Source organism: Triturus cristatus, chromosome 12 (assembly GCF_964204655.1).
Source record: "Triturus cristatus chromosome 12, aTriCri1.1, whole genome shotgun sequence".
NCBI classification, from domain to species: domain Eukaryota; kingdom Metazoa; phylum Chordata; class Amphibia; order Caudata; family Salamandridae; genus Triturus; species Triturus cristatus.
Window position 1 is genome coordinate 79,355,274 of NC_140595.1, and position 14,564 is coordinate 79,369,837.

Sequence of the window (14,564 nt, forward strand, 5' to 3'; positions counted from 1 at the left end):
GGACTTGCGTGGCTTTGTAAATACCATATAAGGATTTGCATTGCCTTTCGATCACTTATGTCATGCCAGCGCAACGCATACCCTTAGTAATCTGAGTCTTGGTCCTCATGCTTTGAGCGTTTCCGTCAAAGTCTCAACACAAGATGTTGCCAGCAGGAAGGGGCGGGGCAACTAGTGATCACTTGTCATGTGAAGCCAGATTGTTACGTAGCTGGTTACAGTCGGTATAAATCGTCTAAAAATGCGCTCACTGTTGAAATAGTAAAGTTTAAAAATTATTCCCAGGGTATTATATATAAATGAATAAAACAGGGAACACTACTATCTTCTTTAAACGTGTATATCACCTACTTCTTGGCTGGTGCCCCACATCTCCCTGCTGTGGCCCAGAAGGGCTTCTTGCTGCTAAATTAAACATCAAATGAGTTTTCAGAGGAGAAGAAACCTCCTTTCTTCAAAGACTTTAGAAATGCCTTTAGGTTAAAGCACAGCTCATGGGCTTGCTTGATTGACAGCTCCCAGTTAATCTGCTGTCATAATTAAGTGGGAAATGAAGTTCAAGGCATCTTGAAATAAATGCAGGTAATCTCTTGAGGATTAATGATTGATTGACGCATTAAATAATTCGCTGAGCCAAGCAAGTAACTGCAAAGGTATTTTTTTTTAGGTAGAGCCCCGCAGAGGATTGTGGACCCTACAGCAGCGGTTCGAACCCTGGGACCCCTATCTTAGCTATTTCTATGATATGAGCCTTAAAACACTACGCAAACAAGTGTACATTTAACAGATACATCAATTATGAAATATTCAGAGCCTGATTCACAAAGGGCTTCCACATTCGTGGCGGATGTCCCGCAGTCGTGGGGAAGTCTTTACACTCGGGGCGGAATCTCCGCAATGAGACTCGTGGCGGAGGCTCCGAAGTCATGGGGGAGTCTCAGCATTAGGGGCAGAATCTTCGCAATGAGAGTTCTCATTGCAAAGATTCCGCCCTGAGGGTGAGGCCTCCCCCACGAGTGCGGCGACTCCGCCACGAGTGCGGCGACTCCGCCACGAGTGCGGAGGACCTTTGCGAATCAGGTCCTCAGTTTAGTTCCCGAAAAAAGATGCACAATAATAGACCTTTTTTCTTAATTTTGGAATATTGGAGTGTTCCAAAATGAGTTTCATTTCCTAAAAACAAAGCAATATACTAGACTCCTGCATATCTGTGATATCCAAAAACGAGTGCCTGTGTTCACCACCTGCAGCCACTTACCCAGTTAAGCACACTCTCCACTAATCCTCTTCCCACCTCTGAGCTGTCCATCAAGGTCCTAAATAAACAGCTCATTGGATGAATGCGTAACCAATCAGGATTGAACAATCATACCTGTGTGCCAAGGGCTGGTAATGCTTTACTTTGTGCCATGCAATGGTGTTGCATCAAGGGGTAGAGATGTGACACGAGTCGTGGACTGTAGTTGCAAGAGTGTGTCTCATACAGCAGTGCTATAAAACTCACAAACAAATAAATAAATACATCTGGCCTGGCGGTCCTTACCTGGGGGCAGCCACTGGCAGTACCCACTGGAGTTCACCAGGATGTTGGTGTGGAACGTTGAATCAAAGTCTTCGTTGGCACTAAAACAACAATAAAGATGCCGTCAAGAATTTTTTTTGTCAACAATGAGCCTTGTGTTGTATATGACATTGCCTCCACCCATCCTCAATGACCTATCATACACAACATTGTGTACCATGTGCATCCAGCCACAGTGGTGATTCCTGTGGCTGCGTGTCTGCAAGTTGGAATATGCACAACAAATGTTCCAGCATTAATGAAACATCTGGGAGCTCTTCGACTAGGTGGCATGGACGTCAACTGATGATGGGGTCCAGATTTACTCACTTTACGCGCAACATAACACAGTGACCAAATTTAGTGTGCCACATTGTGAAAGGGAAAAACGCAGCACACAGCCACATCTACTAATATTGGCCTACTGAAGGTGTTGTCATCTGCCACGCTGATGCACAAAATGGCGGCTTTCCATGGCACGCAGCCTTGCACCTTGTTGCAGGGTGAGTTTGCTTTGTGTAGCATAAGATTTATAATGGAACCATACCCTTCCAGTGCCAGTTTCTCTGCTGGGACAACCTCAGAATGATCGCATGCATGCAATGTGTGCTGTGCAGTGCAGCACATTTGCAATGCCTTGGTTGATATAAAGACATTTCCCCTTGTGAATAAAGACCTGCTTCAAGGAGTCGTTAGTTTTCCATCCAAAGCCCACTCTGGCTATCTTCGTAGACTGGGCTTGTGTCAAAATGGCTGATCTGCCCCAGTAATGCCCAAGTAATGCTCACTTGCCTAAAGTGACACAATGAAGCAAAAAGACTTTTTTTGCAATGAAAAAGGCGCACCTTTCCCTCACAAAAACCATTTGCGCTAGACAGTAATCCATGAGAGGCTCAACATCACTTTGTGTCAATTGTGCTGTAAAAGTCTTTAGAAAACCTGGGCCTGGATGCTTGTGTGCATCTTATGTGCTGGTTCCTCAGTTGCCGGGGTCACAAATACCACTTTTGACATGCATGCCTGCATTCACATGTAGGTGTATAGGTATGTGCCCATGCCCATAGGTGCAAATATGCCCATCCTTCAGGCATAGGGCTCCTCGCCTGTATACATTGATCACATTGTACAGAGAAACACCAGAAATAATTGTGACCATTGCTCAAGTCTAAGTGTGTGAGTGATCAGACCATGGCCACCTTACTGCTACCGCGTGAAATATCCATCGCATCACCAGGCACATACAGTAGCATCTGGAACATCAGGATTCAATCACATTTAGGTAGTAGAGTTGCCAAATTGCTGTACATTTGTAGGAAAAAGTCTACATGTGTCAGCTTTCACTTCCAAATTATTGCCATCAGATGTATTAGCCTATTGGTTCAACTGAAGGAAATGAACACTGTCAGAGAATATGCTGATTTGCTACATCAAATTCCAGGACTGGGACCATGGTGCACCATAACTGGGAGGCAGGGGGGACAGTTACACAATGAAATGTGCTGTATACATTGCCTCTAAGCTCTGATCTTAACTCAATGGCTTGACATTGTAGAAAGTGGATCCATTATCAGGAAAAAAGATGGACTTTTACCTAAAACCATAAGTTTGACAGGACAATGGAAATTGTGCAATTGTGCATCCATAGTTACTTCTAAACTAATAATGCATTAAAAAAAATATTTAACACATATTTAATCATCTTTAGCAGAATTCAATATAGTCAATGTGTTTCTTGCTGAAATGGGCCAAGAGTTCCAAAATGTCTACATTTGTATAATAATAAGGTTTCTTACACAATGCACCCTTTGCCTGTTTCGTTGATGAATGGGTGCATTCTAGAGATGTCAATATCTCGCGTGTTGCTAATTTCCTCAGTGTATTAAACTCCGGGTTATTTTTAGGAAATACTTTAGTCTTTTCTTGTCAACAAGCAGCAGAAAGCATTTGCAAAGCCAGTGTGTCTGGTGTTGACTGGCTGCCTTTTGCCTTTGTCAATTATTGCTTTGTTTTTTGCCATCATTTTTGTAAAACATTATTTTTGAGGAGCTGCTTAGAATTCGTGCCAATATATATAATAAACACCTGCCGAACACAAAATATTTTATCTGGCCTCACAAAGTAAACTTTGCCATAGTAAACCCTGGCAGTGAAGGGAACTACTTTGTGTGGATGTGTGTTTTGTGAAAGAGAAGATGCCATCACTCACAGTGAATTTACCCAATGGCTGAAGTGGGTGGACCCAATGTGTCACACAACACTGACCAATGGATGAAGTGGGCTGGTTGAAAGCTACTGTAAGTATATTGCATCTATAAATCTGGTAAAACCAAAAGGTATTATTATTATTATTATTGCATTCTTGTATAGCGTGTGGCTACCCAGAAGGGTTTCCCAGCGCTTCGGTGGCAAGCTAGACAGCGTAAGGAGTGGTACTAAAATAACCAGGTTTTCGGTTCCTTCAGCATAAAGAGTAGATTACAATAACCATGTTTCCAGCTCCCTGAGGAAGGTGAGTAGGGAGGTGCAGCATCGCAGAGACTCTGGAAGGCCATTCCATAACCTGGGGCCAAGTGAAGAAAAAGAGCGACCACCCATTCGGGCGCGTCTAACTCTGGGAACTATAAAAAGGGGTTGATTACCTGAACGCAGAGTGCGGGAGGGGTGGTAATGTATGGCAAGGTCCTGTGCTCGAGTGGATTTTATACATATAGCACAATGCTTTAAAATTGAAGGTCCTGAAGAAGGCCAGACACAGGAGAATATTTTGGGAACCGGAGCAGGAGCCTGACGGTAGAGTTCCGAGCCACCTGAAGGCGTCTGATCACGGTCTTATCTGCTCCCAGCTATATGTTGTTACCGTAATCTAGCCCATACAAAATCATGGCCTGGATGACGGTTCTCTGGGCAGGGAAGGGAAGCATGCATATGATCTTTTTAAGCTACTTAGTAATGGCAAAGCATAAAGAGGCCTCCTTGGCTGCTTGGGGCTTCATGGATAGAGTGGAGTCTAACCAAAAGCTGGGGTTCTTCACCTTTTAGTGGGTACAGAGAGAGTCCCAGGAGAGGAAGGCCAGTGTTGGGGCCCCCAGAGTTGGGGATTCCTACCCAATACCATAACCTCGGTCTTGTCACCGTTCAACTTTAGAGAGTTAGAATGCATCCAAGTGGAGACAAGGCCGAGGCAGGAGTTGAGGTCTTCGGAGGAGGCATCCTGCTTGGAGAACAAAGAGAAGATAATCTGGGTGATCTCCGTGTATGAAAAGAGGGTGAGGCCACAGCTTTCCACTAGGTCCACAAGAGGTCAGACGTAAATTTTGAAAAGCATGGGGCCGAGGGCAGACCCTTGCAGGACTCCGGAAGAGAGCAGGTGTGTGCTAGACTTAACGTTTGTTGAGAAATCCTGAAAGGTGCGACCCATCAGGAAGAAGGATAACCAGGTCAGCACAATGCCCTGGAGACCCAGATGTGTCAATCTTTAGACAAGAATGCTGTGAGAAATGGCATAAAAAGCCACGCTGAGGTCTAGGTAAGGTAAGTGTGACTGTACCGCCTATGTCCAGGAGCCGTCTGAGATGCTCTGTAACTCCTAGTACAGCAGATTCAGTGCCTTACTCAGCTCTTCATCCAGAATGGGGAGGGTGAAGGGCATTTTGGGCTTCCACAAATAAGCTGAACTGGGTGTTTACATGCTTCTCCAGTATTTTGGAGCAAATGGGCAGCAAATAAAGGGACCTGTAATTGAACCAGATGGATGGGTCCAAATATATATGTATTTTTTTTTTAACAGGGGGCACCATGGCATGCTTCCAGGCTTTGGGAAGAAGCCCCTAAGCACGGAAGAGTTCAGCAGTTCAACCAGGGGAGACATGAGGTGAGGACTTAAAATGCTCAATTTGGCAGGGGGAAGAGGATCGAGCGGGGAACCTGATTTAATGGACTGCAGTAGGTCCATATATAGCAATAAATCTCAGTGGGAAGAGAGTGTAATTGAGCCGGCGCTGGCTTATGGCCGGTGAATGTTTTCTTTAAAGCAAGACGAGGTGAGAATAGGAGATGAGCTAATGCTCTTGGCCTGGGGCTAGACAGTGCTTGCTGAGGCCAGAGTGAGTTGAATATTTGTGACTTTCTCGACTAAATAGGCTGCCAACTCTCCACATCGGGCTTGAGACAGTGGGGGGAGGACACCGTGTTACTGGGGTCGGGCAGGTCTTGAACCACTTTGAAAAGGGTTTTTGGGCAGTTTTTGGCTTTTGAAATTATTACAGAGAAGAAGGAGGCACGAGCATTTCTACAGTTCCTATGGTAATGGATCACGGCTATTTTATATTTTAATTTATAATTGTGATCATACTGTTTCCACCACTCCCTTGCAAAGATTTTTTTCTTCTAGCAGAGATAAATTAAACCAAGGGGCAGGGGGTGATGCCTGGATACAGATTTTAATTTGGCTGGTAAAATTGTGTCAAGGGAGTTTCTAAGCCAGTTATCGACCGTGGGCTGTTGACGGACAACCTGGCGAGCCAGTTGGGGAAAAGTGCTAGATAAATGGGTATTGAAGGCAGGAATGTCCAGTTTAACCCAATTTCTGACCATCACTTTAGGACCTGTAGCGACAGGGCAGAAGGAAGTGTAGTGGGGAAGGAAAAAAGGAACTGCACAATGGACTGTCCACCAAATGGCATAGGGAAGCCGGTGGTGAGACCAGAAACATTTGAAAAAATGGGGTCATTGTGTAGCCCTACTTGCGTGTAGGGGTAGAGTTAATTAAATTGAGTTTTATAATGCCCAGATCTTCTCTAAAAATTTGACTTAGTTTGCAGGTGGCATCTCCGTGATGCAAATTTAGGCCTTCTAAAAGTGTAAAGGCAGTGCTTTTTAATATGTATGGAGAGATTAAGTCAGGATCAGTAGAGCACCATTTTCCGGCACAGCCGGGAGTGACAATAGATTAAGGCACTGGACACCGTAAGTTTAGGCTTAAGGTGAAGTGAGGAGAAGAGGGCTTCGCAAGCTGGGGAGGGAAGTTCCCTATTTTACACTGGAAGACATCACTGTAGATAATGGCAATGCCGCCTCCTAACTTGTCTTTGCGGTCCCTTCTAGTAATGCAATAGTTATGTGGCAATGCGGTGATGACTTTTGGAAGGGATGCCTTGTGTAGCCAGGTTTCCTGGGCAAGGAGCCTGTGCAAGGAGTGGCAGTTTAAACTGAAAAAATAGAAGCCGCTCTTGGTCGAGCAGCCTCCATCCAAGGCGCTCTTCTCTCCACAGCTTGAGTATTGATGCTAGGCGCATCGCCTAAGATTGCGGGGGGATCCTTAGGGTTGCAAGTGAAATGGCAATGTTTGCAGTGGTTGCCATAAACTGAAGGATCAATCGAGGATTGACATGCCTCCGTACAGGTTGGGCGGAGTGCTTTTAGCTGGTCAGGCAAAAAGACTTTCCTGAGAACCTTGCAAGGGGCAGGGGTCCTGGCCCTGGTCGAACGCTAATGGGCTTGCCTTTGGCACGCCTGCTGCGCGCATCTGCTGCACACATCAGTGCTAGGCTGCCGTTTAATAGTGCAGACCAAGCATTGAATTTACGGACAGTTCCGCTGCAAGCCGTCCAAGATGGCAGCCGTTAGGGCGCAGCTGAAATGAAAAGCAGGACGCATCCAGGCTCCCTTTGCACAATCGGGAAACCCGCGGCAGACTGAGTAGTTGGGTGACCAAGCAAAGTAAAAGCAGGTCATTTCAATCATAAAATGCGGCAAGTAAATTATTTTTTAAGCGTTCCCCAGTATTTCAAATAGGCGCAAAGGAAAGTGCAAACATAAAATGGGCAAATTAATTCCTTTTTCAAAGTTCCCCAGCACTCCCTAGTATCTCATTTCGGTGCAAATCGCAATAAAACAACAGTTAGCCCTCAGTATGGTGTAGTAAAAAAGGCAAAATAATACTGCCAAAGCATGCGGCAGCAGTGCCCAGAGTGATGCGCCTAAGGGCTGTCTGTCCGCTGCGTGTCTGCAACAGGCTGCTGCTTAACAGTGCAGACGAGCGGCGAAATGCCGGTTAGCTGAGCTGCAAGCCATCCAAGATGGTTGCCATCAGGGCACAGCTGAAATGTACAGTAGGTAATTGTAATCATAAAAAGGTCTTACCTAATGCCAGACCTAAAAACTGTACATATTTAAGCCATGTTGAAAGACTGAATCAAGTATTGTAAATGGTTTTGATTAAAATTTTTAGCATAGTTTCCATTTTAAGATTGAACAAATACCAAATTAGAAGATAGCTATTTCTGACACATAGGAACAATCCTGCTAAGAGAAATACTTAAAAGTCTGGTCCAGTTTCGTTACAGTTTCTTTAAGTTGTATTTAGGAAGAGCCCTAAACATTTTGCTTCTCCTTTAACATCTATTGTTTTTAACCTCAAAGGACCCTCCAGTGAGCCCCTTCCACAGTACCATGCAATGCAGGTCTTGAGATAGCTCCTTGTTCACTGGACTAATCCTGCAGGCCTGGAAGACTTGAGAACCATATGGGTGGAAGTGTCAGGGATATTTATCAACACGTTTCCTTCTCTCTCACTCCTTCCATACGTGGTTCCGAAGCATCGGCAAATGCATAAGCAAAGTGTTTAACAATTCAGTATAATATTAAAAAATAATAGGACCAGGGTGCTCTGGCCATTCTTACAGCTTTAAGTAACCTAGCATGGTCCAAATTGTCACATTTGTAGGACTGTTGTAGTAAATGGGTTGTTGTTGTTGTTACTGGTATTTGGCAGCGCTGGCAGGGACCAATGGTGGTTCACCCTGCAGTGGTCTCCTGGAATATATCCTGGGCCTTGGTGCTGATTATTTGACACATTAAGCACTGAGCCTGCAACCCACCAGTCAGCTTTACTACTGGCAGGTTGGCAATAGGTCAATCACATAAGAGAGATTTGATTCTTAAAGGGTGGTGGGGCTAGTTCAGATTCAGTCACATGCCACTGAGAGATTTGTAGTGCTGGGCACAGTCATGTCGCGATCACCACTGAGTGAACTTGGGCAGTCTTGCGTCTCAAAGAGTCCTAGAGTTGGGGATGGCCAGTCATTCACGCCTCAAGCACCCTCATAAACCTTACTCTTTCTGGCCCATGGCCACATGATGGAATCTTTGGCCTCAATTAGCCGTTCGACATCCCAATGTCAATAAAGTCAGAACCATTGGGTTGGATAGCAATATCTGTGAATCATGTCAAAAGAATGCACTTTGCATAAACCTCTTAGAATTTCAGTGTTTATTTAAATCGTTAGTTTGTGATGAAGTTGTGCTGGGATTATACACAGATCCTGCAGTAGCAGCATTAATGCACTTAGACCCCACATGACTTGCTGCAATCATTATGACAATTTTTAAAACTTGGTCGCTAAAATATATATTTGACTCCTACTTTAAGAAAACAACGTGGAGTGGAGACATGCTGGGCGCAGTGCCTTTACTACGTTACTCGCCCGCTGGGTCTATCAGTTCAGCAATTTGCTGATTCACAAGCCATATAATATAGTATAATATATTATCCATTGGGCTCTTTCTTGTTGAAATGTGGTACTTCTACAAGCCCTTCAGTGGGAACCTGACTGAGCTTTTGGACGTTTTTACAAACAGCTGGCAGGTGCAGAATAAAGAAGTGCACCCTTTAATACAATAAGTTCTGTAGGTTTCTGGTTTGCTTAGTGCAATATTGTATAAGTTGTTAATAACAAATTGTGTCTGGGACGTAGCCGGAACATCATTAATAACATTGTGTTCCTGTGATTCCATTGAAGACAAACTCACTGTATGTTTTATTTTGAAAGTTGCTTGCTCAATATGTATCGAATTATTGTCTTTACAAACTTCTTTTGCTGTCTTTTCTCAAGCATAAGAGTTGTTTTTTTATTTATATTTGAGTGTGTTAAAATGTATCACACCGAGATAGTAGTTTAGCATCATAGCCTACATATTTTTCATTTTAGACCTCTATATTTGCTGCATAATCTCAGATAAATACTGAAGGTGACAGCCAACTCTGCCATATATTTTGGACCTGGAATCTCCCTGTATATAACCTTTAGCGTACCTGTTGTAGAGCAGAATATCTGGTTTCCAGAGCTGGTCCGAGGAGAATCGCAAGTTTTTCACACCAGGATAGTCCGACTGGTTCCATCGAAGGTAAACATCATACCAATACTGTTGGAAACAAGATATAGGATCAATATTGGTGTCGGGAACTGCTGAAAATATAATAAGGCTGATACATATGGGACCAATACTGATGGGATTAAGAGAACACTGATGCTCTTGGAGAGTTAAATGAACAAGGGGAATATAACTTGGGTTTCCAATTGGAGGGCAGTAGTCTCTGCTACAGAAGCTCGGCAGCGGCTCTTCCAAACCAGTCGACAGATGTGGCAGACGGTAGCTAATGACTGTTCTCACAACTCTCTAAATAAAAGCCTTTATGGACAAATTTTGGGCAATCCTTTAACACATAACTACTGTATTCAATAAATTCCTTATTGAGAAATGTCTCAAGCTTCTCTGAAGCAGTCAAAACACAGTAACATGGCACCGTACAAAAATATAATTGAACTAATATATAACAGCAATTTGAGGAGCATTGTGGAGCTGAGATGGCTGTGGCAATGTGGCGGGAAATAGAAGATAAACATTGTAGCAATAAAGTGAGGACCAACAGAACACCCCATAAACAGTGCACCAATGGAGCGAGAAATAAAAGAAAGACTTTAACCATTGTACCAATAGCGAAGAGTTTGAGTTGTGAGCTAGATGTGACTGCACCTCAGGAAGAGGGTACTGTCTTCATGGAAGCGGTACTAATATTGTTGGAAATAGAAATTGATGACAAACGAACGGCTGCTCAAACGTTACATCTAACAGGCGCTGCCCAGTAACATCACACGAGACAAGGTGCATGTTATTTGTTTTATGTCTACTTGTTTAGTTTTGTGATTATATATTTTTTTTTTGCTTGTTGTATGTGGTAAAAATAAAACTCAATAAAATCTTACTGAAATTTAAAAAAAAAAAAGAAATTGATGACAAACTATACCAAATGCTTCTTACGGCCTACAGAGTAAATAGAAGACTTACAATAAACATCTTATCAAAACTATGGCAAAAGAAGAAAGACAATGAACATAAGCTAAACACTGATCGAAGAAAGAAGAGAGTTATCTCATTACAGGGACAAATTAAAATGTGAAGGCAAACATCATATCTCTACTGAATAAATCAAAGAATGGTGATAATGAACTTTATTTACAAAGTTAAGGAAATAAAATAACAAGAATAACTTAATTTTTTTCAGTGCAGGTTTTGGTTCTGTACTATTATAAAGAGTGTATGTTACATTGCACTGCTATTTATGAGAAACAGCCAAATAAAACAAACACTCTACTAAAATTTGTGAAGCTACAAAAGTGTTACTAATTATTGTACCAAAGCTGGGGGCGTTAAAGTGGTCACACTACGAATCCTTCAAAACTTACAGATATTGTAGAGTGACAGCACTGGTAGAGGTAGACGACTGTCAATTACCACCATAGCAATATTCAAGGAAAGAGATGAATGACAAAACGTCTTATCAACCCACACGAAGATAGAAGAATGAGAATATAGTAGAAGAGTTGATAACCTTTATCCAATACACTAGGAATTGGAACAGTAACAATAAAATATTACTCTCATGAAATGCTGTGAGAAATAAAGAAATGTAGATAAACATTTGACCGATCTGGCTAAAAAGAGAAAATATAATACACAAATACCTGCTAGATATAGGAGATTAACAACAAATACCAATACTGGGGAGATGGCGAAATGACAGGAAATAAAATAAAACGATTAGGGAGAATCCCTGAATAATAATATTCAATGTAGCAATACATGGAGGAAAGAAGAACCCACAACAATCACTATAAAAATACTGGAGGAAAATTAGAGAATGACAACAAATATTGTAGCGATACAGTGGGCATGGAAGAATTACAATATTTATTGTATAAATACAGGGGGGAAATGAAGGACAATAATCGTCATACTAATACTGGTGGAAATAGGGGAATTTCAACAAACATATCAATACTGTTGGAAATAAATGAATGCCAATAAATCCCAATATTGGAGGGAACACAGGAATGGTGAAATAGGTTTTACACATTTTGAGACTATCGTAATAATGATAATAATAATCATTGGACCAATCTGGGAGGAAACAGAAGACTGAGGATATCTTACACAGACTGGTTAAGAAAGGGTGCTGGTGATAAATATTAGATAATTATTGTTCGACCTGGCCCTTTTTGCAGGGTTAGCCCTAAACATTTTGCTTTCTTCCTCCTATTTTTGTCTGACCTGGTTTTGCTGGGCACTTTACCACTGCTGACCAGTGCTAAAGTGCAAGTGCTCCCTGTGGAAAAAGTATTGGTGAAGTTTGTTTGTAAATTGTGTGTTTGAAAATGTCACATTTAGAAATTGGGCATTTTCTCTTGCGTAACCATTCTGTGTCCCTGCCTGTCTGTAAATTACATGTCTGGGTTGGCTGACAGTTGGGCTCTTGTGCATTCACTCTAGATAGTCACCCAAAGACAGCTGAAGTGTGCCTTGCATATCCTGATGGACCAGCACCAGGCTGATCGGCGTCACTGACACCTGAATAGGGCTGTGCCTGTCCTCGCACACAGCTGTCGCAACCCCTCTGCAGTGTGTGTGGAGCTAGGTCAGGGAAAGGCAGGGTCTTGTGCACTACAATGACTTTCATTTGAAGTTTGCCTACTTTAAAGGCAGAAAGGGCTATAAGTATTGGACCCCTGATACCCCAAAATCAGAACACTTCTGGACTGAGGACATTCTGCACAGGGAGAAGAGCTGGATGTTGTAGGCGGGACTGCCACTCTGCCTGTAGCTTTGTTGTGCTGGGCTGCTGCTTGCTGCTTCTGTCCTGGAAGTGAAAGGACTAGACTTTGCTTTCTACCTCCTGCTTCCAAGGTTCTTCAAGGACTTGTGTGTGCTTGCCTACTGTTAAGAAGTATCAGGGCCACCAAAGACAACCTATCAGCGCCTGGGCTCTTCTTCTGAGAGCCCTGACTTGCTGAGTGGTACTAAATCCAGTTCCTTGGCCCTTGGAAGTGTAATTTGGTGATTTTAAGGAGAAAATCCACGCATCGACTCCCAGCGTCTGTCTTCTCAGTGCATCGATGTCAAAAACCATTACATCACCGCTGTCTGCACCGAAGCATGGTTCCCGCTTGAAGCATCGACCACGGCTTTCACCACAGGGCCCAACTCCTTGTTGCAGCACGTGAGAAGAATAGCCGTAGCGTGAGCCCCAAGCACCGTGACACCGACATCCGTGGCACCCGCTCTGACTCAGACGCAGCACCTGCGCGCGGCTGAAGAATCGACGCAGCGCCTGCCTCGCGTTCTGTGAAATCAACACAGCACCTGTATCGCTGCTGTCACAATAATGCAGCACGTCTGGATTTTTTAAGCATCGCCCCTCAACTCCGACTCTTAGTCAACACTGCACTGCAGTAACAAATCGAGGCCGCGTGTCTGGAGACTGATGTATCACCTCCCCTGCCAGTAAGAAACCAACGCATCACTTCCCCTGCCCAGCTGTAAGAAACTGACACATCACCTCCCCTGACAGTAAGGAACAGATGCGTCACCTCCCCTGTGTAGTAAGGAACCGACACTTCGCTAAGCATTTCCGGAACCTCACTTCCCCTGCGCCTTGCACCATCTTTGATTTTTGACACTTCTAAGGTACTTTGTGCTTAAACGAACGCATCCATTGATTTCTATGGACTAAACTTGCTTAATCTTTTAAAAGTGATATTTTGAATTGTGAGATTGGATTTTTGTTATTGGTCTCATTGTCTTTAGATTCATATTGGTTATGTTTCTAAACTGGTGTGTATTCCTTTTGTAGTGTTTTCACTGTGTTACTGTGTGTGTGGGTACAAATGCTTTATACATTGCCTCTGAGATAAGCCTGACTGCTAGTGCCAAGCTATCAAGGGGGTGAGCAAGGGTTGTGTCACTCCATTACCCGGACTAGAGTGAAGGTCCATACTTGGACAGGGTGCTAACTACTGCCAACTACAGACCCACTTTCTAACAAATAGCAAAGGGAAAAGAGTGAAAAATCAACATTCTTCCAATACAGTGAAAACAGAAGAGAGAAGACAAATATCATACAACTAAAGATGGACGTTGAAACAAAATGTGGGAACTTTTGAGTTAATATTGAGATGAAAGAAGAATTGAAGTATCACTATAGCATGAGATAAAAGTATGATAATAAACATAGTTCCAATAATAGGGAGATAAAAAATGTCAATCAGTTCTGGAGAAATGCAAGACTTCAAGAGCATTATCATACCAATACTGGAGGAATCGAAGAATCATGACAAGTATTAAACCAATAATTGGGCAATTAGAAAAATTAAGATGATTATTGCTCATATGCAGGATAAAATCAAAGAATGATGTCATGCGTTGTGACTAGGCCTGGGCGGAGTTAGGGTAACTGGGAAGTGACCAAAAAACTCTGCCTCGCTAAGCAGAGTTCTGCAAGCGGCGGAGTGCGTTAAATCGTGCCATTCGTGCTGATTTTTAGCGCCGGGTGTTTGTCCCATGCTGGAAAATCAGCACTAACGGCACCATGCGCAGAGCAAGAGGGCAATGCTTCCTTCTGTTGCTCAAGTAGATGTTGTACTCAAGCGGCAACTTCCTCAACGCAAATGGATGGTTTCTCAACACAAACGGTCGTGGCCATTTCGGAGCGCCCGCATTGAGACATCTTGCTGGGAGGTGGTCTAGTGCTGGATCTTCCTCGCTCGCCAACTTAACATTGGAGAGCGCAGAAAAAACTCTGTGCTCCGCGGAGCGCTCAAAACTCCGCGAACAGAGCGCAGTTCACCACCTAGGCCGAGTTGTGACAATGTTAGGATAAATAGGTAAG

General features: G+C 43.3%; 1 protein-coding gene across 3 annotated transcripts in view; it reads right to left on the reverse strand.

Annotated features, from left to right (window-relative positions):
- LOC146772622 (neuronal acetylcholine receptor subunit alpha-7-like) overlaps positions 1–14,564 on the reverse strand; it is a 90,464-nt gene that overhangs the window by 45,222 nt on the left and 30,678 nt on the right. For all 3 annotated transcript variants that reach the window (XM_085638814.1, XM_085638815.1, XM_085638813.1), the window contains exons 5-6: positions 9,654–9,763; positions 1,544–1,623 (exon numbers count right to left, since the gene is read on the reverse strand). In XM_085638814.1, coding sequence (XP_085494940.1) covers positions 1,544–1,623; positions 9,654–9,763 — 190 coding nt within the window. The remainder of the gene's footprint in view (positions 1–1,543; positions 1,624–9,653; positions 9,764–14,564) is intronic.